Below are 20,691 nucleotides of genomic sequence, written 5' to 3'. Positions count from 1 at the left end.
CTGTTATCCATCATTCTATAGCAGTTGGGGTTTGAGGGGATCGAGTCCAGGGCTCTCGGGGTCATTCGCTTAAGCTCTCTCCCACTCGCGGCTTGCAAGTCGATGTATGGCTGAAGTACAGCGAATCGCGATGCATAAGCGCTATTGAAATGACAAAAAACCAAGTCGGCGAACCACCCGCGCGCGGGAAATCATCGGAGTGGTACCAACCCCGACGCCGTTACATTTCTAGCAGAACAATTCATGTCGTCGTGGGAGACAGCGATGATTGCTGAACGATATGCAGGCCTAGACCAGCGTCAGCTGCAAGGCCAATTGGTTATGAGAAGCCCGCAAAGTCCGGCTTACCTCCGATAGGCTTTGCCCTCTGGTCTTGCCAGAAGTCGATGTTGCAATTTGGATGGGATGGCGAGCATACGAGCTCGAGCGTCGTAAACTCCCCCGAACTGCAGTGGAACTCGCTGGAGTGACTGGACTCGGACCGAGAAACGGTCAACGTCGTCAGCAACTCCCGCCGCTGTGGCGCACGTTCCAGGGTCCCGCTGATATAGCGTGAAAGCTCCATCGGGGCGTCGAGCACCCAGACGTCGACCATGCTGGGGTCGGTGAGTGTGACGGCAGGATCGAAATGCCCGTCCTGCTGAGGGATGGTGATGTTCAGGACGCAGCGCTCCATCGCATAGTCAATGTGGCGGAACTGGACGACTGTCGAAACCTGCATCCTCGTCAGTTCCTATACCACGAGGCCGAGGATCGGCAGAGCCAACTGACCTTGTCTGTGACGAGGATATGTCTGTCATCGGGATAGACAGTCCCGAATTCTGTCGGTCTCCCTCGTTCCTCTTCCCTCATCCGTCGCTTTGGATCCGCATTGTCGAACTGTAGCGCGACGGGCGGGAAGTTGGTGATCGGAGGGAACTTCTGGGTGGTGTTCGCCAGTATCCTGTCCAAGTAGACGTAGGGGTTGGGTCGGCGCGGTACCCCTGTGGTTATGCGTGACGGCGCAACGGCTACGTTTGGCGGGAAGAACACGGTGATGAAGAAGAGCACCGCTGAGAAGGCAGTTGAGCATGCGACGCCAACTGCTGCCCAGAAGATCAGGCGGTCATTGGTGCCTGCTAGTCTCTGGTCAGCATGAGTAAGACAGGAACGGCATACGGTCATACTGGTTTCGTATCGGGTTGTAGACCTTGCCCTTGAGCCGTCAAGGCGCGTTTCCTCCAAGAGCTCCTCTGAAGAGTTCCGAGCGGGAAGTGCAATGTACTCTCCGTTTGCAGGCATCTTGCAATGACGAGTGATTGGATGCAGAGTGCTGCTGCGAGCCTACGGCTTTGGGGGTGGAAGCACTGTGATTTACGTTCCGGAAGCAATTCCCAGACGGTACCGGTGTACCTTGTCCGAGGACACACAGCCAAAGAAAGCCAGGTCGCTGCGACCACCTGCGGAAAGATGAGCTACGGCCGCCAGGACAGTCCGTGATGCTCACCTATTCAGAGAGTGCGCTCGCCGTCTGTGTGGTCCGGGAATGTACGCGTACGCTCCCTGCCCCTGAGGTGCCCGCCCTGTCCATGTGCTCAGTCCTGATGTAGTGGGGCGGGTGTGAGACATCAGCAAAATCTCCAAACGCTTCCGTTAATTCCTGTGCTTGCAAAGTGCCGGGTCGGAATGCACGTAATTGCAAGCGAATCCAATTGAAGCAATCTTGCGCGAGGTGTAAAATGTGAACATGGAAATTGTAACTAATTCCGATAAGATTGCAAAGGCTTGGAATGAGCGGAATTTCGATATCCGGAGGTCCGACGCTTATCGAGCTTTTGATTTGTTTGTCTAATTCGAGCTCCGACCTGATCTTTATCACGACCGAACCCAAACGTCTCCAGGTGTTGTTGTCCTTCTCCTCTAACTCTTCCTTCCCCCGGAACTCTCTGCCCGCACCTGCGCCACCCACTGTGACGTTCGTTCTCTTGCTCCCTGCTCGCATCCAGTTTTCGTCCGCAAGTCCAACGTTCAAGTTCGAATATCTTCGCATGGCTTCCTGCTTGTTGTTCGTCGCTTGGCTGCCTCTCTCTCGGTTGTCTGTCTGTTACTCTCCCTCGCTCACCTCTCTCTTGCCTGCCTCTCTCTCGCCTGTCCTCTCTCTCGCTTGCCCTGCATGGTTCGCAAATTCAATACCCTGGACTATCAAGATCTGTCCTTGCTCCTGCTAATGCCTCGCTGCCACGCTCATGGCTCGGCTGGATTCCCCCGTCTTGACCTGTTCGCCTATTCCTTGTGCTTGCTTCCGCCTGGAGTACCGCCCCGCTACCATCTCCTCCTCTATCTCGCGGATCATGGCCGTTGGCCATCCATCGTTTCATTAGCCTGTCATTATGGATGTATGTGTTATACCATGTAGTTACTCTTGTCAATCGATCAATACTGTCTATTTTGCGATTGGTCAATTCAGATGTCTCACTTAATGATCATCCATTCATTGGATGGACATCCCATGCGATTGCAATTGATTGCAACCCCTATTCCTCGAAGAAAACACCCATATTCTGAGCGATTCTATGTGATTGCATTCAAATTCTACAATATTGCAAGGAAATTGCGCCGATTATAATTTTGGGGGGACTTCAATGGATGCGATTCTATTCCCGCCAGATAAATTTTTTAGATTCCGCAGATTGCATCGATTCTATACGATTACATACGCTTCCAAGCAAATAGAGAAAGTGCTGATGGATATGTACTCAATAGACACAGGCTCGCCGTGAGCGGGCGGTGATGATGAGTGAAGTTCGGGCCGTAGGCTCAGCTGGCAATAGTTACATCCCCGTTCTGATGTTTCTCTGCACAGGTGGATGACGGAAATGGGAAGGCGAAAGCTTGGTGGTGATGGCAGCGCTCATCACTATCGAGATCAACCTCTGATGTGATCGCCGGAAGAGCGGACAGACTTTCGTCACCAGTCTTTTGGCGCTCCGAGGCTGTCGCCGCCCAACCACCAATGGTGAATTCGCAACAAAGCAGAGGCGCCTGCACCGTCGCCGTCCACTGCGCGAGCAATACGTTCGACTACGCCGCCTATTGGACAGATTGATCCCCCACTTGCCAAGCCTGTCGTGAACTACGTCAACTCAGGATCGCAAACGCTACAATCATCTAAGGAGTGCACCTTGCTGTGAACACAAGACTCCTCTCCTGGTCAGCCCCCGTACTTATTTGGTCTCGCAGTTCGCACACGCGCATCAAAACTGATACGGTTCCACATTGTAGGGGTACTCATTGCATCATGCCTCCTCTAGGAGATAGGCCAAGTGCGTCCGTACCTCTGCTCGTACCTTCAACGTCTCCTTCCACCCGGAGCAAAAGCCGTGGATGGTATGTATATCCGACGGTGACACACATGTCCGATAGCCTCAGAATACCATGCGTACTTGGCAGATAGGCACCGTCTGACCATTGCATCGGGACCGCGTGCGATCGTGATCGTCTCGGGACTGTCGGGACTTGGGAGGCCCTGACCAATCCTCACCGCTCAGCTAACGATGATACGCGAATGTAGCGGATGCATAGCCATTGAGACAGCCTACGTGCCGTGCAGTGAGCCAACGGGTATAAAGGCCCACTGCGCATTTGCAATGGTTCTCCACGAGCAGCCCGCTTCTCAGTCACTTCCAGTTTTCCACTCGAACCCTTTCAACTGCCCTTCTCAATCACCATGCAGTTCAAGCAGCTCTTCTTCGCCCTCGCCTTTTTTGCCGTTGCGGCGTCTGCTGTCCCCGTCGAGTTTGAGGGTGAGTGCTTCTGATCAGCTGTCTAAAACCCTTTGCTCATTGACTTGCCTTTCCAGCGGATGCTGTCCCCCCTAACGTTGACTGCACGGCCGCGGCCAACAGCGAGCAGTGCTTCTAAGCGCATGGTAGGCTTCCTCGCGCGACATTTCGATGCACGCAGCTGACACGTCAATGTTCCAGACCACTGCCAGGAGCGGTCCAACCGCCCTCGCCCGCTTTCATCCGCTTTTGTAGCCCTTCGATTATTTATCCCCGTTCATGGGGTTTCGGGTCGTGTATATCAGGGTTGTACAGCACTTGGCATTATACAATCCTATCGGAACGTGTATATCACGAATCAGAGTGATTGAGACGTCTGCGTCTAGCCGTGAAATTCAAGCTCGACACCAAAAGGTACCAATGAACAAATATTGACCCTTCAATCGTCCTAAGTAAACTGAGAAGCTACTAAACGAGACTCACATTCCCCGCCCCGGTCGGAGAAGCTTTGAATGATCTCATCATCTGAACATTCAAACCTGTGCCGGATCTGCAGGTAGAACTTTATATGAGGACATCCCGTCTGGCTTCCGTCCCCCTGCTCTTCTTGCGATGCCCCGAACGTTCGCAGGAGAAATCGAAGCTTCCCCAGCAACCCGACGTTCCTCCATGGGGTTCTCATCGAACTACCTGAGGATATCCGTGGCGCTGCTCTTCGTATCCGTGACCCTCTTCACCGTAGGCCGGAATTCGAAGGGAGAGCGCGCGGATGCAGAGCAAGCACACCAGTTTAGTATGTATATCATTTCCATTTCGCTCGCACAAAGAACTAATCCCATGCACGGGAACTACAGCGTACCGCGGCCGCGACTACCCGCGCGCATGGCCACTCCCACCGCTCGACCCGGTGCACCTCTCACACGAAGACAGTGTGCACTACTCCCTCGAGACCGACATCGGGGTGGCTGAGTGGAACGCGACGCTCCCCTCGGGTGGCACGGTCATTCACCTTGGGCCCGACGGGCGTCCGTTCACGGTGTCGATGTTCCACCAGCTGCGTTGCCTAGACATCATCCGCGACGTGATCGTCGACTTCTATCTGGACACTTCGCCCGACGCGCGGCCGGGTAAACGGGAGATCGTGCAGCACTGCATGAACTACCTCCGGCAGACAGTGATGTGTCGCGGGGACCTGCATATCGAGACCGTCCGCGCCCCGTCGGGCCCGACAGTCACAGTTTCAGCCGTCACCCATTCTTGCAAGGATTGGACGGTGGTGTATAAGGCTGCCGAGGAGAACTATCGGGAATTCTTGGAGGAGGCCGCCAGACGGAGATGACATTGCGCGAGAAGCTAGTGGATTGCCGGGCACTTGTTGTACAGTAGAATACATGCATAGGATGTGGGACTGCGGTCATGAAGGGTGTGCCTCTTGTTCAGATCCCGCGTGCGGGGGCACTATACATGCTGTAAGCACAAGTCAGATGAAGGGAACCAGTAATTACTCACCCCATCCAGTACGGTTGATCCACCCGTAGTAGTTATCGTCCACCCACTCGTACAGCGGGTCCCAATTGAGACACATGTGCGTCCCTCCAACTCTCTCTACCTCGAAGTCCCTCTCCTCGAAGTTACCCGGCTCCAGCGTCAGGTCAGGATCGCAGAGGACGCCTTGGCGAATGTAGTTCAAGCAATGCTTGATATGGTAGACCGTCGCGCCAGGCATCTTAGAGAACGCACGGTTGATCATGCGGAGACAGTGCAGCTCGTGGAACATTGTGATGACAAACGTGCGGTCCTCTGGGCCAAGGCGGATGTAGCCGTAGCTCGGGGAGGCGATGGATAGCCATTCCTGGTCCGTAGGTGCGCCGAGTGGAGGGTAATGCACCGACTCCTCAAGAGTAACCGGGACCCGCTCCACCTTGAAGGGAAGCGGGAGATGCTCCGGGAAGTCATGGCCACGCCATGCTACACGAAAGAGTGTGAGCTTCCTGAACAGGAACGAGAGCTGAAAGGGGCTTACAGTATTCCTGTTCTTGAGATAGTGCCGGTCGCGGGGAGAACGCATTTCTCACGTGGGATAGGATGTAGAGGACATTGACAACATTCACAACGAGGAGCAAGAGAGCCTTCGCTGTCGGAGAGAGCATTGGGTCCGCAAATCGGGGGAGGGATTGACGACAGAGACGGAGTGCCAGCCGGACAAGCTTGACGAGACATGCATGACCTCAGGTCTCAGGCCCATGTCTCGCGCGGACGGGAAGTCGTCAAGCCGGATGAAGCAAAGACCTGATGCGCTCACCGATCGCAAGGCTTCGCAGAAAAGCTTGGGATTTGATATTCATGGTCTTGATCATCAAGACATCGGATTGCAGACTTCATCATTCCGGCGCAACCATGTGGTCGTCCACGCACTGCGAAGGAAGGAGGCGCCAAAGCTGATATCACCGGCGACCCACCGCCCAGGTGTAATACGGTCAGGGATCTTGAATGGCGCGTACTTGCGCTAGAAGCTGACCGGGCTGATGAAATGTGTGACTGTTTTCAAGGTGCCTCACATATACTCAAGATGCCCGAGACATCCAGCCAACTCGCCGTAACGGGCGTTCCGTACGGTACTTTTTCCCCGAGCTCGCGATGCGTATTCCATTCCTTGCTTCAGTGTTTACCCTTGCCTCTGCCTCACAGACGCACTTCGCCATGCTCAAAGCCACTGTCGAGATGAAAGAAGGACACATTCCCTTCCCATACCAAGGCGAGACTCACCAGACGTACTATAAGGTCTTTGGCGACCTCGAGAACCGTACTCGCACCCCGGTCATCGTCCTCCACGGTGGTCCCGGGCTCTCCCACGATTACACACTTCCTCTTGCCGACCTCGCCGACCTCGCCGACCACTCGTATCCCGTCATCTTCTACGACCAGATCGGTAACGCCCGCTCGACGCGCCTCCCAGAAAAGCCGAAGGAATTCTGGAACATCGACCTATTCCTCGACGAGTTCGATAACCTCGTCCAGCACTTTGGAATCCAGGAGGGGTACCACATTGTTGGGCACTCGTGGGGAGGGATGATGGCGTCCGAGTTGATTGTGCGGAGGCAGCCGAAGGGACTGAGGCGACTGGTCATCTCTGACTCTCCGTCCGCAATCGCGCTGTGGAGGAAGAGCTTCATGGAGCTGCTGGAAAAGTTCCCGCAAAGCGTGAAGGACGCAGTGGCGAAGGGATTTGAAGATCGGGTCGGGTACTGGAACGCGATGCAGGAGGTCTACGCCGTACACGGCTGCAGAGTGAAGCCCTTGCCGAAGGATCTAGAGACATCAATGCTCTACATATATGGAGAGAACGCAGATCGTACCGTTGATGAAGCACCGTAAGCCGCGAACGCATGTCTCAGTCCACCTTCTCCTCTAACTCGTGTTCAGGATTTTGACTGGATGGGATATCGGAAGTCGCCTCCACGAAATCAACGTACCAACCCTGGTCATCAACGGCCGTTATGACATCGCGCAGGAGTACGTCACCCGAGCGTACATCGACAATATCCCCGGCGCAAAGTTCATAACTTTTGAGGAGTCGAGCCACACGCCATTCTTCGAGGAGAGGGAGAAGTACATGGAGACTGTGGCGGAATTCTTGGGGGCTTGAGGAGACGCGTTTCACACACGAACACCAGCATGTACGAATATGTTGCAACGGTATTCCACAGCAGCCGTCATATAGTAAGCCCAGAGAGAACACAGATGGTCGGTCAATGCGCGTGGTCGTTCGTAGGTATACCGATCAAGCGCCCATAACGCTTCATTGATTCATTGCGCGTCTATCTTATCTGCAAATTGTCTGCATACCCTTGACTGGCGTGCATCGCATCCTGCAAGCTCGCTTGCTCCGTACTTCCACCATGGCTGAGATTCACGACCAGTTCGACACCATACTCATTCTCGACTTCGGATCCCAGGTCGGTTGTGTGTCCTGCAGCGATAACTATTGCTGAAGCTCATTCGCAGTACAGCCATTTGATCACCAGAAGATGTCGAGAACTCAATGTCTACGCTGAGCTCATGCCATGCACCCAGAAGATCAAGGACCTAAACTTTAAGCCGAAAGGTTATCTGAAATGATATATGTGGTGCGCAGGACGCTGACATGGCATACGCAGGCGTGATTCTCTCCGGTTCTCCTTACTCCGTCTACGACAAGGATGCGCCGCATGTGGATCCGGAGGTCTTCGAGCTCGGAGTTCCCGTTCTGGGTATTTGCTATGGTCTACAGGTGCGTGGCTACAGTCCAAGTGGGATCTACCGAGGGCTGACGTTGGGAAAGTAGGAGATGGCATGGACGATGAAGGGCAAGGTTGCCAAGTGCGAACACCGTGAATATGGTTTCGCCCAGGTCAAGATTGCGAAGATCGGCGGGGACAACAAGGGGGTCGATGCTCTATTTGAGGGGCTGGGAGATGAGCTCCAGGTGCGTGTCACCCCTGCACCTGCTCAATCTCCCTAACGCCCTACCTATAGGTGTGGATGTCGCACGGAGACAAGCTGTCCGAGATGCCTCCAGACTTCCACATCATTGGCCGCACAGACAACGCGCCATATGCGGCAATCGCCCACAACTCCAAGCCATTCTACGGTATTCAGTTCCACCCTGAGGTCACGCATTCAAAAAGGGGTCGGGAAGTGATCGGGAAGTTCGTCGTCGGCATCTGTGGCTGCAAGCAACACTGGACCATGGTACGTTTTCCCTGTTACTTCTCTGGGAAGCGTGCACTCACAAAGTTACAGGAAGAGTTCATCGGAAAGGAGATTGCGCGTATCCGTGAGATCTGCGGCCCTAAGGGCCGCGTGATCGGAGCCGTCAGTGGTGGTGTCGACAGCTCTGTCGCTGCAAAACTCATGCACGAAGCCATCGGTGACCGGTGAGGTTTAACATGAATGGTTGTCTTATCTACTCTCTTACAATATTCCAGATTTCATGCTATCATGGTCGACAATGGTGTCCTTCGTCTCAACGAGGCGAAGCAGGTCCATGAGATGCTTAACAAGGATCTCGGCGTCAACTTGACAGTTGTCGATGCGTCCGAGCTCTTCCTATCTCGTCTCAAGGACGTTGAGGACCCCGAGCAAAAGCGTAAGATCATCGGCAACACGTTCATCAACGTCTTCGAAGAGGAGGCTGCGAAGATCGAGGCCGAAGCCGAGCGTGAGGAGGCAAAGGGCGCAGAGGCAAAAGGCAAGATCGAGTGGCTGTTGCAGGGTACGCTCTACCCCGACGTCATCGAGAGTATCAGCTTCAAGGGGCCGAGTGCGACCATCAAGACACACCACAATGTCGGCGGTCTGCTAAAGGACATGAAGCTGAAACTGATTGAACCTCTACGAGAACTGTTCAAAGGTAATTCGTGTGCATTCCCTCATTTGCGCTGTCACTGACTGTCTTGTAGACGAGGTCCGCGCCCTTGGTCGTCTCCTCTCCATCCCCAACCACCTTGTCCAGCGTCATCCCTTCCCCGGTCCTGGTCTGGCCATCCGTATTCTCGGGCCCGTCACGCGAGAGCAGGTGAAGATCCTCCAGCAGGCCGATCACATTTACATCGAGGAGATCCGGAAGGCAGGTCTCTACGACCAAATTAGCCAGGCATTTGCTGTGCTCCTGCCTGTAAAGGCTGTCGGTGTTATGGGCGATGCCAGGACGTACGAGCAAGTAATAGCCTTACGCGCTGTCCAGTCGGAGGACTTCATGACGGCCGATTGGTGAACGTGATCTTCGTTTGCAACGCTGCTTTGAAGCTGACCGAGCTGTCTAGGTTCGTCTTCCCCTCGGAGGTGCTCCGCCGGATATCGTCACGCATCACGAACGAGGTGGCTGGCATCAACCGTGTCACCTATGACATCTCGTCGAAACCTCCTGCGGTGAGTACTAATGCACATTTTCCTGTCGCTGGGACTGAAGTCTGTCATAGACTGTTGAGTGGTTGTAGATGGCGCATTATAGAAAAGAAGGTCCTGTATCGATTCAGCAAGTCGGAGTCGTGTGTATTACATTGGTTGTACGTTGGTCGTATGGAGTGTGGTTTGAATGGTATGTTTCACCGGAGTGTCCACATCGAAGATGCACTGAGCATCCGGTGGTCTCGGTGATGACTTCAATAGGTACGCTGCGAGATGCTCCTGTTGTTGCATCGAGCTCATAGTCGACTCGCAGCGATAACATTGCTGTATTCATGCACTCATACCCAGAATTCACGAGCGGTGGTAGCCGCAGTGGTGAATCATTAATCACGGGTGACATACAGTGTGGTGTGGTGTTGCAGACTGCCCGTTTCGAAGTGGTACCATCCAAATCCGCGACATAGCGTCCGGGGTGTTCTGACTAACCTGGCAGTGGGACACAACTTGACGCAGAAGGTATGGCGAATCCTAGGGAAAGCTCGAAGTTCGACGTAGTAAGCGTCTCTGCCGTTGTCTGGGGATGATACACGCTCGCTCCAGGGCGTCATCCTCGAACCCAGCCCGTTTCATCCCACACTTCCGTAGGGGTATGGGGTGGGTTTATTGGCTGGGGTACTCCGGTTGTCAGGTTGTCACTGGGTTGATCCCATGTCGGAGCCGGTGCATGCGGTGACTCGATCGCCGTGCCACTACATATACCGTCCATACTTACTCTGCATTAGCTCGATCTCCCACATTGCGATCTATACAATGTCTGGACAGCAGATTACCTTCTATACCGCAGCGGTGAGTTCAATCGAGTGATTGTTGGAAGAGCCCATCACTCATCTCCTATTGCGTTGTCAGTATTCCCCCTTCTCTGAGAGGGTGGGTAGGACTCATTTCCGTGAATATACACCATTCATCCTGCCCTCGTAGGTACGCCTGGCTCTGGACGAAGCGGGTGCGAAGTATACGGTCCATGAGTTTGACAAAGGGCGGACGAAGCCCGAATGGTATTACAAGATCAATCCACTGGGCAAGGCACGTACTCGAAAGAAACCCGCATATCGTATGCTTATGACGGATGACGATTTGCATGCAGATCCCCGCTATAACCTACGGAGGACCTGAAGTCCCCTCAGATCAGCCCTCCCCGGAGTCTGCAAAGCTGTTCGAATCGCTCCCGCTGCTCGAGTTCATCGCCGAGATCTACCCCGACGCACACCTCCTGCCAAGCGATCCGGTACTCCGAACCAAAGCGCGCACCTTCATCCAGCTCTACGTCAACTACGTCCATGACCCGTTCAAGGGTGCCTTCTTCCTTGGCTCCCCCGCAGAGCCCATCCTGCAGGCAATCGAGAAGCTCCAGCAGGCGCTAGCCCCAACGGGGTTCGCGGTTGGCCAGTTTTCCATTGCTGATATCGCGGTCGCTCCGTTCGTTATGCGCATGATGCTCTTCTTGAAGACGGGTCTGGGTGCGTACAGCAACGAAGAGGGCCAGAAGATGCGCGACGCGATCGGGAGCGAGAAGTTTGCGCGGTTCCGGCAGTACATACAGGACCTTCACGAGCGTCCGAGTATAAAGAACCACTGGGATGAGGTGAGTTTACTGTAGCTCACACCTTTTTGGCGATTCCTTAGCTCAGTTGCGCTTTTGGACTCCAGGCTCTCCAGATCGAGCTGTGGAAGAATCATCCCGGGTTCCAGCGCAAGGCTGCCAAACAGCCAGTGGCGGCGTAGTCCACCTTTACTGGGAACTCGTACTAGTACTATCGTCAGGACGCATTGAACACATTTCTCGGGTTGTCAACTATGTAGGTAGCACAATGGCATGCCCGAGATTCGCAAAGCTGCGCGTGACCTGAGACCGAGCGCTAAATCCCACGTGGATCCCTAGTACTGGGTGAGTTTCACGGTCAACCCACGGTGCTCCTTGCCACCACGAACGGGTCTCGTAGGTGGGTTCCGAAATAACAATAGCTGACCAAGCTCACAAGTGAATAGCATCGCATTCCAGGATGCTCATCGCAGCTTGTTCTGCACGACAGAGTCTGACGGCAATGGCCCCGATGCAACGCCGACTTCTGTCCCGCATCGCTAATCCCCTTCCTGCGACATTCTTGCGAGGTGGAACCTCCAAAGGCATCTTTTTGAAGCGCTCAGACCTGCCAGAGAGCCAAGAAGACTGGCCACCCATCTTCCAGGGCATCATGGGCTCTCCGGACCCGGAATATCGTCGCCAGCTGAACGGCATGGGAGGAGGCGTATCCAGCCTCTCGAAGATCTGCGTCGTCGGACCGCCCTCTTCACCAGAGTCGGGGGCAGACGTCGATTACACCTTCGTGCAGGTGGGCATTGATGACGGCGCGCTCGATCTCTCCGGAAACTGTGGCAACCTTTCAAGCATGATTGGCGTCTTTGCACTGGATGAAGGCCTCTGCTCGCCCAGGATGGTCGATGGGAAACCCGGTCTCGCGACCGTACGCTCGTTCAACACGAACACCTCGAAGTTGATTGACACGACTTTTCCTGTCACTCCTGACCTCTCGCCAGACCTCACCCGCCCAGAGGTCGAAACTGCGGGCGTTCCTGGGAAAGCTTCTCGGATCGTCCTTCAGTTCGTCAACCCGGGAGGTGCACGGACGGGAAAGCTCCTTCCCACCGGGTCCGCGGTGGACACCGTGGTATTCGGCAACGACGCGTCCGCTACGATCCCCGTCTCGCTTGTCGATGCGACGAACCCCACGGTCTTCATTTCAGCGGAGCAACTCGCCAAGGCGCTCGGTCTCGCAGAACAAGTCACCGCCGAACATCTGACGCGTCCCGATGTTGAGGCTACCTTGGAGCGCATTCGTCAGGCCGGCGCTGTGCGCATGGGTCTCGATCCATCAGCGAAGGCTCAGCCCAAAATCGCCGTCCTGAGCGAGCCCGCTTCCAGCTCGGACGCAGATGCAGGCGTGGATATCGTCATCCATGCATTCTCCATGGGTGTCCTGCACAAGGCCGTCCCGATGACTGTGGGCCTGTGTCTGGGAGTCGCAGCTGGCGTGAAGGGAACCCTTGCGCACGAGATTGTGACCAAGGCGCGGTCGAGAAAGAGGGTCGTGCAAGGAGAGCTAGTTCGGATACAGCATCCGGGAGGGACGGTCGATGTCGGCGCGAAGTTCGATGAAGTTGGTGCTGTGCTCAATGCGCAAGTGGTGCGCACAGGGAGGAGGCTCATGCAAGGCGTAGTATGGTGGTGATCGTCATACAATGAGTTTTTCTCTACAGCCTGCCGAGCTACAGATCTTACAATCGCATACGTGTGTGTAGATAGGGTGTAATCAATGTTACCCATTGGTTCGTATGCGGAAAATCATGGCCGCGTGCAAGCTTCAGACAGAATTCCAACTCATTCCGAAAGGGACACTGATTATATGAGAACAAGAACAAACGATCGTCACAACTGTTTCGTTAACTACCGCTTCGTCTTCTTCGAATCCTGAGTAGAAACTCCGGCCTTGCTGACCCTCGTCCTCTGCGACTTCCGGCTCAGACCTGGCTCCGTCTCCACCGGGATCTCAGCTTCCTTCCTCCGGCCCAAATTCCTACTCGATCTCCGAGGTACTAGCTCGCCCTGCCCCTCCACTTGGACTTCAGCCTCCTTTCCCCTTCCCGTCCTCCTACTAGTCCGCCGTGGAGCTGACTCGTTCAGTCCTACCTCCGGGATACCAACTTCGCCTACGTCCGTCCTCTGAGAAGTACGACTCGGACCTGGTGCGCACTGTCCTGTCGGAACCTCAGGTTCCTTCCCCTTGCCCGTCCGGCGAGTCTTTCGACTGGAACTTGGTCCACCTTCAGGGATTTCCACGCCATCCCGTTCAGCCCGTTCGTCATTGGGATGGTTCCGAGGAACAGCGGATGGCGTCTCGGGGTACTCGGTCTCGTGCCTCTTGAGTAGGCCTCAGACTTCTTGTCACTAGGAGCCTTCTTCTTCGTGGTCTGAGTGTGGAAGACCGCGGCGTCAGGCTCGTAGTTCTTGGACAGACTATCTGGGGTGGTCGCCAATGTGTTAGTCATGGATACGTCTCCGATGCCGAGACCATCTTGGTGATTGGGTATGAGTTAGTAGAAGGGCTTGGGCGATGTAGCGGCGGTACTGACCCTCCGGTCCCTCCTCATCTCGACTGTTGTCTTCAACTTGAGGCTGTAGAACAATTGCTACCCGCTGAGTTCGTCGATCAGTGTGGGTATAAGCGAGAGGAGGTTGTGTGGAGTCGGCATGACGCCTCACAGCCTGAACGGTCTGCAAGGGAAGAAGGAGGCAAGGGTGGACGAGCGTGGACACCAGTGGGTGCTCGTGCTTTATGCTATGAGAACAATAGAACAGTTTACGGCTACTAAAAACCCGCCGGATACAAAGAGATTCAGGCTCCGAAAGCCCACATAACTATCTTTTTGATTATGTCATTGACGTCAATCAATGAGGGGCCGCACCGGGCGTCTGGTGATTATTATAAGCATGTTCGAGCGGTAAGTATCAGGCCCACAACCTTGACCTGCCTCTCCACCTCTACGTTGTCCTCTATCCATTCATCATGTCTAACTCTACTGTCTCCCAACTCGACCTTGCTGTCGCTCAACCCGACCTCCAGCCCCAGGCAGGCTCGTCGGTGCCCGAGGCTCAAACTCCTCCCCCACGCCCCCCACCGAGAAGATTGATTCTTCAAGGAGCCAGGGCAACTCGCGCATATGGCATTCAGTTGTCTCCCGAATGCCTCGATCGGTTTTGCAGGAAATACCACGAGATGGTGAGGCCTGGCCAGCTTGAGAAGATGACGGCGAAGCAAGTTCGTGTGGCTCTCCGCGATATACTCTCTCCTTCTTGCCATCCCCAGAGATATATATCGCGCAGTACCGACGCTTCCTCGCCTGTGGCGCAACATCATATTGCTGGATCCTACCGCCGGGACGTTCATGTTTGTCCTGAAGGACAACAGCTCCGTAGCCGCCTTCAATACGACAATCAGCCGAGAAGATGTCCAGCGCGTGAAGGCGGTCTTGCAGATGGAGGATACGCCAATGAGGTGGTTTAAGGTACGCGTGGAATAGGTGTTAAAGGTACGTCTGCTGCAGCTCTTCGCGTGAAGGATTACGACTAATGAAATACTGTGGTCAATTAGCCTTTGTTTTGGCCCCTCGCGTCGTCGCTGCACAGGAGCAGCTTGAATGTCATCTCATGTGCGTAAACCTGCTCCGGCAAGGCAGTACTATGTAGTAGGTTTCGCAGTCGTGACTTCATAAGCTCTCCATAAGGATGGCGGTTTCTGCGTACTGAGTGATCGCCATTGTCAATGAGCCAGTACGGTCTTGTTAATATTGTTAATGCCCGTTGAGACACAGCACCTGTAAAGTACAACGGTGGCTACTTTGACCCGGTACGTGGATGAGTTCGTGTTTTAGCACATTCATGCTTTCTTTCCCCTAGGTACACGAGATAAACTAGTTCCCTAGACATGTGGAACGGATGCACCCGGCAGGGCATACACCTTCAACATCGCCGCGTAGTATATCTGCCTATCCTCGTCCACATTCCTCCTCAGAGCATTCTTGACATCTTTCGGGAAGGCCTCGACCAGCTCTTTGAATGATTGTGACCATAGGTCCAACGCAGCTGGCGAATCCGCGATCACTAGGCGTCTCAGCCCCTGAGCAGGATGGTGCCGGACGACGAACTCGGCCCGCATCGTCCCTTCCCACGAGTGCCCAATGAGGTGGAATTCGTCCTGGATGCCGAAATATTCGAGGACGTTGGCGAGCTCGTCGATGAAGAGGTCGATTGTTCAGAACGTGGACGGTTTGTCGGGAAGGTGAGTAGAGCGACCGTTCAAACGTTCACGATCCGGTCGTAGAGAATGACAGGATGTGCGCCGTATGGATCAGTGGTAGAGAGGTCGGCATGGGGAAGAACATAATCGTGCGACAAGCCGGGTCCGCCATGCAGGACGACCACCGGCGTATTGGTACGATCTGTGAGGTTGCCGAAGACCTTGTAGTAGTAAGTCTCCTCTTGGTGGGAAGGAGCCCCTCCCTCATCATCGCTGACACTATGTAGGAGAGAGAACAGCGTGGCCAGCGAGCCCTAGCCTCCCTCTATGTACGTCAGTGCCTGCGAATGGTGCTCTCTGAATGCGCAAAAAGATTTCGGTAACGCATCATCTTATGCTTCTGGTCCTCGATACTCATGGCTCAAGGCGCGCCGATGCGCCACGCCCGGTATTCTGATAGCGTACCACGATGGACCGAACTCGCAGACCCTGAAGACAGAAGCTGGTCGGTGTACTCGGCGAAAACGACGTATGCATGTCACCGAGAGCCCTATCGCCTCGGAGCAAGACACGGAAGTTCCGAAATTGGCAAACCCGTGCGTCCATCATCCTCGGCGCGTCGTCGTTGGATTCTCTCATCCACGCTAGGGTTTGTGTATACATGCAATCCTACTCCAGGTCGTTCTAGTCCCCTGAGTCTGGTGGCGACCGTTCGGCCTCCCGCACCTTTTCAACAAGTCACGAGGCATGGCTTCTGCGTCGGGCGCATCCTCGCGCTTGGATCTCCGGCTCTCTCATGCCCCGCGATCCCTCTAGTATATACAACTATATACAACGTTACTGCTCAAACCTCCTTACACCTCAACCCCGTCATCGTTGATAGACTCGAACATGTCTGTCACCGTCCGTCAAGTCACAGACCCTTCTGGTAAGTCTCCTTGATGGCCTAGAACTTATGCTTGAGAGACACTCCTAATTAGCGCGCTCAGAGGCGGAGATTGATGCGTATACCAAGTTACTCGCAGAAGCGTTCAGCTACCGTGAGGATGTGCTCATCATGAACTTGTTTACCCTTGACTGACGTGCTGCGTAGGGTTCTTTGCGTTTGCCCTGGGTGGCGATAAGGACCTGCAGGAGCCAATGCACAGGGCGCACATTACTGCTGCCCTTGCAAACAACGGGGGCGAGGTCCATATCGCCGAGCTACCCGATGAAGGTGTAGTGGGGGTTGCTGTCTGGTGTGTAACGCATCTATGGTATGGACTGCGATGCTCATATGTATCTTTCCAGGTTCCCGCCCGGTTCGAAGTTCCTTTCCACGTACGTTCAGATGCGGTAAACTCCGCTTCCCGTTCTGACAAGCACTTCAGCGAGGCTCAGCGCGAGGCAGGGTGGAACCAGCTCATGGCGAAGCTGGAACTCGAGCTGCGTGACTGGTGGACTCAGGTATGTAGCGTCTTCCCCTCACACACATGCTGTCTCTCACCGCCATATCACAGTTTCTCGACGAGTACGACGATATGGTCGAGCGTGCGTTGGGTCCTGACGTGAAGCTCGGAGCATACCACCTCCAGTTGATCGGAGTACATCCCCAACGACGCCGTAAGGGGATCGCAAGGGCGCTCATGCAGTTCGCAGAGAGCAAGGTTAGTCTCATCCTTGTCATTCTTGTCATGCCGCCAGTGCCTGGACTGAAGATGGGCAGGCCCACGCTGTGGGGGTAGCGTCTGTCCTCGAGACAGGCAGTTCCAGCAGAGTAAGTGTATCTTGTACGTTGCGCATTCTGACTCACGTTCATGGGCTTGTGTGCAGGTCTACGAAGGGCTCGGATATACTGTCGCAGGATCTGGCCCCATCCACTTGCTTCCGAAGGACAAGACGTTCGAGATGTCGGCGTATATCAAGCATACGGAGAGTAACTAGGTGTAGACCGCTATCGTGTACTATCCAACTGCAGACCATTCTCTACCCTCTTGCGCTGCAAGACCTTTCAGGGAAGGAAAGGGAAAGGATGGCTGGACTTCACTGTCGTCACGTACGCCCCCGACAATAAGGTGCAGACCCTCTTCCGGCTTCCCGTCCTTGTCCAGACCACGACGAGTTACATCAGAAGTCATTATCTTGCGTGACGCGCGACTTCTAGCAAGCGTACCGCCAATCTTACTTCGCAAGGCTGGTTACTTCGGCCTTCGAGCTGAGGTCGGACGCATTTTCGGAAGATGGTATTCAAACAGGGACATGGACATTAGAATCGAGGCCGGTCTTCTTGCCAGATAATGTACGAGGTATCAGTAAGCGTCACCTGCGATGGTGGCTAGCGCAACAAGTACGAGACTTCTACCCGATCTCGGTATAGGTGACAGTGAGAGCGGAGTGAACAGTCACGAACACAGTGGGAACGATAACTTGGACAGCATCGAAGAGCGGGTACATATATGGTACAACTGCAAGGTAAAGCGTGATCAGCCACCGTCGCACTAATGTGAACAACCCCAGCACTTACCATCCAATAAGGATAATACAGTAGTAGGTCACGTCGCATATACCACTCATAAGAACTAACAATCCCATTCTATAGTCCCCTCGCCGCGATCCTCACCCATACGTAGGGGGCATAGGCGCAGGCCGGGCCTCTCCTCTATCCGCATCATCCCTACGCCTCTTCCTCGACAGCGCGAAGCTCGGCGGAGGCGTGAAGTACTGCTCGATCGGCGGTCTCCTCGAGCGCACCGGCTCAGGTGGTCGTGCCGACACGGGCGTCGACATTGTGGTAGTGTTGCTGGGGCTCGTCGGGTTGGAATGGACGAGAGATTCGATCGACATGGCCGCGGGAGCAGCGCTCGACGTCGAGCCATTCGTAGTACCCGACGCATGATATTGGTCCTTCGAACCGATGATCCAGGATGCCTTTTTGTAAGTCTCGAGTTCAGGCTTGCCCCGCCAGCGCGCGATAGCTTCGCAGAATCGCACCGCGGCGCGCTCGACGGCTTCCGCAGGGAACTGCCATGCGAGATCCTCCATGTGTGTGGCAACATCTGGGGTTGACTGGGGAACCGCGTAGAACTGAGACAGGGGTCAGACATGTCATTATCCAGCACAGATAGGAGACTCACCCTCGCCAGCCTCTCCGTCATCTCAATCTCGTACTCGAGTTCTGCTCCCTCGCGTTGGTAATAGATTGGGGTATTACCGCCGCCCATGGGCTCCCGCAGGGAAGGGAATAGCACCTTGACCGCCTCACTGAGTTCCGGGAGGTCATCGGGGTCGAACTCTGTGAACTCGGGATCTCCGCTCCAACTTGCACGTCCAGCCGTAGACCCTGAAGAGCTCGGAGCCGAGTTATCCTGCGACCTCGTCCCTCCGTTCGCGCGTAAGACCTGCGGCGACATCGCGAGACCAATTCCAAGTAGCACCTCGAGAGGCTCGACACCTCGCCAGTTGGCGGTGAGATACCCTTCGAGGACTGCCCTCGTGAGAAGACCTGCGAAGACGTAGTACCACTCCCGAGACGGCCGGAACGCATTGAAGTGGAAGCTGGAATCTGAAAGATGCCTTTGCGCAGGCACCCGGGGCGACGTCTGCGGGGACATGGGCATGTGGCGCGGAGTACGCGGAGCTCCCGAGCTGTTCACGCCATCCTCGTCGCGCCTATCTCCGCCATCGACAGATGCTCGGTCCTCCGTCGCCTCCCGCCCAAGTTCCATCGCGACAAGCGCACTGAGGCGCAAGAACCGCGGAATCAGCTCCGCAAGCTTCGTGTTGTGCATCGTCGGGACCGCGCCGTGTCCGGGTACACCGTTTGGCATGGATGGCCGTCGGAGCACCGTCCCGTGCTGTCCTGGACGCGCCAAGCCCGACCCAATGCCGCTCCCATCTTGCCAGCCCGTGACTCCAGTCGCGATCACAGGACCGTTGCTCGAGGAGGAGCCGTCGCCAGGGCTGCTGCCAGTGGTGGAACCAGCACGGCCTGAGGTCGACCGACCACCACGCGCTTGCCCCGCACGAGAGTTGAACTGCGTCTTAGCCTCGACGCAGATCTCGCAACTCATATGCAGATGCCTAGGACATCGCAATGACGGGGGCGCGTTGGACGCGTCAGGATCCGAGCCAATCGCATACAGCGAGCGAATATATTCGCTAGGGACGGGCTTGTGCTGTGGCCGCGCCACACCGGGAACGAAGGACGCAGACGACATGCCAGCAAGTGGGACGAGCGAGGACGGCAGGAAAGATGAGGCTGGCACGTTGCCATCAGTGTGTACCACAGGAGTTCTGCTGCGCGGGTCTGGTGCGCGGCGGGAGAAGAAGTCGTTGATGACTGTGGCAAGGGCGAGGCGGAGGCGAACGCCATTCGGAAGCGTGTGCTCATGCTGCTGCCGCGCATTCTGCGGCTGCAAAGAAGGCGAAGTCGGCGGGTCCAAGAGGTCATCCGGATGCATGGGCTTTTCCAAGGGAGGTTGGTCGAGCATTGCAGTCACGACCTTCTCGACGCTCTCAGCACGAAGGCGCAGATTCCGCGCGAGGGGTAAGGCCTGCCTCTCCAGTCGGTCTTCCTCGTCCTCGCCGTGGGTATGGTCAGGCCCGCCCTCGCGCGCACTCAATACCCGGTAGTCCTCGCCTTCGCTCCACACCTCCTCTTCCTCCTCGTAGTTCTCTGGGCGCTCCCGATGCTGGTAGTTGCGGGACGACGAGCCACCAGTGCGATCTGTCATGCCGAGCTCCGCCCGGGCCTGTGCGAAGCGCGTCCGGCCATGAACCCAGAGGAGATGGTCGATGATGAGTGTCCGCGTAGATTTCTCACGGGGAGGAATGGAGTGCAGGTGGTGAGCGTGCTTGTGAGCGGGGGCTTTGAAGGGAGCCGGGATCTGTGCGCTCGAAGGTACGCTTGCGCGGTGCATAATTGGGGAGGAGGAGGGCTGCCGCAAGTACGCACTCATGTCGTACTGCTGGGCGTGGTGCGGCGGACTTGTTGCGTAGCTTGCGATCGACATCTTGTTTATGTTCGTTCCCTGCATTACACACGTTCGAGGTGGGGCATACGCGCGCACAGACACCACACTTTCCACTGAGCTGTTACTTCGTATGCGCGTGGCCGCGATGGTACCAATTAACGGGCCTGCCATCCATTTCAACTTGAGGACCACTTCTCCGCCCCGACAAAGACAATATTGCTCACCTGTGAGACCCTC

At 55.4% G+C, this 20,691-nt stretch overlaps 14 protein-coding genes across 14 annotated transcripts; 10 read left to right on the top strand and 4 right to left on the bottom strand.

Moving 5' to 3' along the window:
• Positions 1-241: 241 nt before the first annotated feature.
• Positions 242-1,281, bottom strand: L226DRAFT_571164 (uncharacterized protein; the record flags this gene model as incomplete). Its single annotated transcript, XM_067684517.1, has 4 exons — positions 242-288; positions 349-715; positions 772-1,115; positions 1,167-1,281. The coding sequence occupies 4 exons, from the start codon at positions 1,279-1,281 to the stop codon at positions 242-244; spliced, it is 873 nt and encodes a 290-aa protein (XP_067535474.1).
• Positions 1,282-1,920: 639 nt separating this feature from the next.
• L226DRAFT_535112 (uncharacterized protein) lies at positions 1,921-2,293 on the top strand. The gene has a single exon (XM_067680833.1). It carries the CDS (start codon positions 2,028-2,030, stop codon positions 2,205-2,207), a length of 180 nt encoding a protein of 59 aa, XP_067535473.1. The 5' UTR covers positions 1,921-2,027; the 3' UTR covers positions 2,208-2,293.
• A 1,039-nt stretch (positions 2,294-3,332) lies between these two features.
• Positions 3,333-4,150, top strand: L226DRAFT_613133 (uncharacterized protein). Its single transcript, XM_067686469.1, has 3 exons — positions 3,333-3,782; positions 3,839-3,907; positions 3,963-4,150. Exons 1-3 carry the CDS (start codon positions 3,534-3,536, stop codon positions 4,014-4,016), a joined length of 372 nt encoding a protein of 123 aa, XP_067535472.1. The 5' UTR covers positions 3,333-3,533; the 3' UTR covers positions 4,017-4,150.
• Positions 4,151-4,430: 280 nt separating this feature from the next.
• On the top strand, positions 4,431-5,100 carry L226DRAFT_523183 (uncharacterized protein; the record flags this gene model as incomplete). Its single annotated transcript, XM_067678807.1, has 2 exons — positions 4,431-4,554; positions 4,616-5,100. 2 exons carry the CDS (start codon positions 4,431-4,433, stop codon positions 5,098-5,100), a joined length of 609 nt encoding a protein of 202 aa, XP_067535471.1.
• A 37-nt stretch (positions 5,101-5,137) lies between these two features.
• L226DRAFT_68182 (uncharacterized protein) lies at positions 5,138-6,154 on the bottom strand. Its single transcript, XM_067687148.1, has 3 exons — positions 5,785-6,154; positions 5,271-5,729; positions 5,138-5,219 (listed from the first exon to the last, which is right to left on the bottom strand). The coding sequence occupies exons 1-3, from the start codon at positions 5,909-5,911 to the stop codon at positions 5,176-5,178; spliced, it is 630 nt and encodes a 209-aa protein (XP_067535470.1). The 5' UTR covers positions 5,912-6,154; the 3' UTR covers positions 5,138-5,175.
• Positions 6,155-6,461: 307 nt separating this feature from the next.
• Positions 6,462-7,407, top strand: L226DRAFT_545788 (proline-specific peptidase; the record flags this gene model as incomplete). Its single annotated transcript, XM_067682368.1, has 2 exons — positions 6,462-7,132; positions 7,185-7,407. 2 exons carry the CDS (start codon positions 6,462-6,464, stop codon positions 7,405-7,407), a joined length of 894 nt encoding a protein of 297 aa, XP_067535469.1.
• Positions 7,408-7,608: 201 nt separating this feature from the next.
• On the top strand, positions 7,609-10,046 carry L226DRAFT_535110 (GMP synthase). The gene is made up of 11 exons (XM_067680832.1): positions 7,609-7,717; positions 7,767-7,866; positions 7,919-8,031; positions 8,086-8,226; positions 8,277-8,492; positions 8,544-8,677; positions 8,729-9,153; positions 9,203-9,512; positions 9,566-9,671; positions 9,722-9,911; positions 9,964-10,046. Exons 1-10 carry the CDS (start codon positions 7,661-7,663, stop codon positions 9,737-9,739), a joined length of 1,620 nt encoding a protein of 539 aa, XP_067535468.1. The 5' UTR covers positions 7,609-7,660; the 3' UTR covers positions 9,740-9,911; positions 9,964-10,046.
• Positions 10,047-10,289: 243 nt separating this feature from the next.
• On the top strand, positions 10,290-11,557 carry L226DRAFT_535109 (thioredoxin-like protein). Its single transcript, XM_067680831.1, has 6 exons — positions 10,290-10,379; positions 10,433-10,496; positions 10,557-10,577; positions 10,629-10,733; positions 10,795-11,292; positions 11,358-11,557. The coding sequence occupies exons 2-6, from the start codon at positions 10,461-10,463 to the stop codon at positions 11,430-11,432; spliced, it is 735 nt and encodes a 244-aa protein (XP_067535467.1). The 5' UTR covers positions 10,290-10,379; positions 10,433-10,460; the 3' UTR covers positions 11,433-11,557.
• Positions 11,558-11,631: 74 nt separating this feature from the next.
• Positions 11,632-13,047, top strand: L226DRAFT_535108 (DUF453-domain-containing protein). Its single transcript, XM_067680830.1, has 2 exons — positions 11,632-11,650; positions 11,697-13,047. Exon 2 carries the CDS (start codon positions 11,753-11,755, stop codon positions 12,935-12,937), a length of 1,185 nt encoding a protein of 394 aa, XP_067535466.1. The 5' UTR covers positions 11,632-11,650; positions 11,697-11,752; the 3' UTR covers positions 12,938-13,047.
• Positions 13,048-14,230: 1,183 nt separating this feature from the next.
• L226DRAFT_68051 (uncharacterized protein) lies at positions 14,231-15,210 on the top strand. The gene is made up of 2 exons (XM_067687146.1): positions 14,231-14,795; positions 14,858-15,210. The coding sequence occupies exon 1, from the start codon at positions 14,273-14,275 to the stop codon at positions 14,768-14,770; it is 498 nt and encodes a 165-aa protein (XP_067535465.1). The 5' UTR covers positions 14,231-14,272; the 3' UTR covers positions 14,771-14,795; positions 14,858-15,210.
• L226DRAFT_535107 (uncharacterized protein) lies at positions 15,062-15,665 on the bottom strand. Its single transcript, XM_067680829.1, has 2 exons — positions 15,163-15,665; positions 15,062-15,112 (listed from the first exon to the last, which is right to left on the bottom strand). Exon 1 carries the CDS (start codon positions 15,419-15,421, stop codon positions 15,185-15,187), a length of 237 nt encoding a protein of 78 aa, XP_067535464.1. The 5' UTR covers positions 15,422-15,665; the 3' UTR covers positions 15,062-15,112; positions 15,163-15,184.
• On the top strand, positions 15,211-16,353 carry L226DRAFT_68126 (uncharacterized protein). Its single transcript, XM_067687147.1, has 5 exons — positions 15,211-15,544; positions 15,618-15,732; positions 15,790-15,881; positions 15,963-16,098; positions 16,151-16,353. Exons 1-5 carry the CDS (start codon positions 15,444-15,446, stop codon positions 16,196-16,198), a joined length of 492 nt encoding a protein of 163 aa, XP_067535463.1. The 5' UTR covers positions 15,211-15,443; the 3' UTR covers positions 16,199-16,353.
• A 40-nt stretch (positions 16,354-16,393) lies between these two features.
• L226DRAFT_463280 (acyl-CoA N-acyltransferase) lies at positions 16,394-17,425 on the top strand (the record flags this gene model as incomplete). The annotated part of the gene is made up of 8 exons (XM_067675780.1): positions 16,394-16,430; positions 16,492-16,542; positions 16,596-16,740; positions 16,793-16,822; positions 16,873-16,948; positions 17,002-17,148; positions 17,208-17,264; positions 17,315-17,425. The coding sequence occupies 8 exons, from the start codon at positions 16,394-16,396 to the stop codon at positions 17,423-17,425; spliced, it is 654 nt and encodes a 217-aa protein (XP_067535462.1).
• A 672-nt stretch (positions 17,426-18,097) lies between these two features.
• L226DRAFT_463355 (uncharacterized protein) lies at positions 18,098-20,400 on the bottom strand (the record flags this gene model as incomplete). Its single annotated transcript, XM_067675787.1, has 2 exons — positions 18,098-18,565; positions 18,616-20,400. The coding sequence occupies 2 exons, from the start codon at positions 20,398-20,400 to the stop codon at positions 18,098-18,100; spliced, it is 2,253 nt and encodes a 750-aa protein (XP_067535461.1).
• Between the last annotated feature and the right edge of the window lie 291 nt (positions 20,401-20,691).

The sequence above is a fragment of the Lentinus tigrinus genome, assembly GCF_003813185.1.
Source record: "Lentinus tigrinus ALCF2SS1-7 unplaced genomic scaffold L226scaffold_12, whole genome shotgun sequence".
Lineage (NCBI taxonomy): Eukaryota > Fungi > Basidiomycota > Agaricomycetes > Polyporales > Polyporaceae > Lentinus > Lentinus tigrinus.
This window is presented reverse-complemented; position numbering and strand designations above follow the sequence as displayed.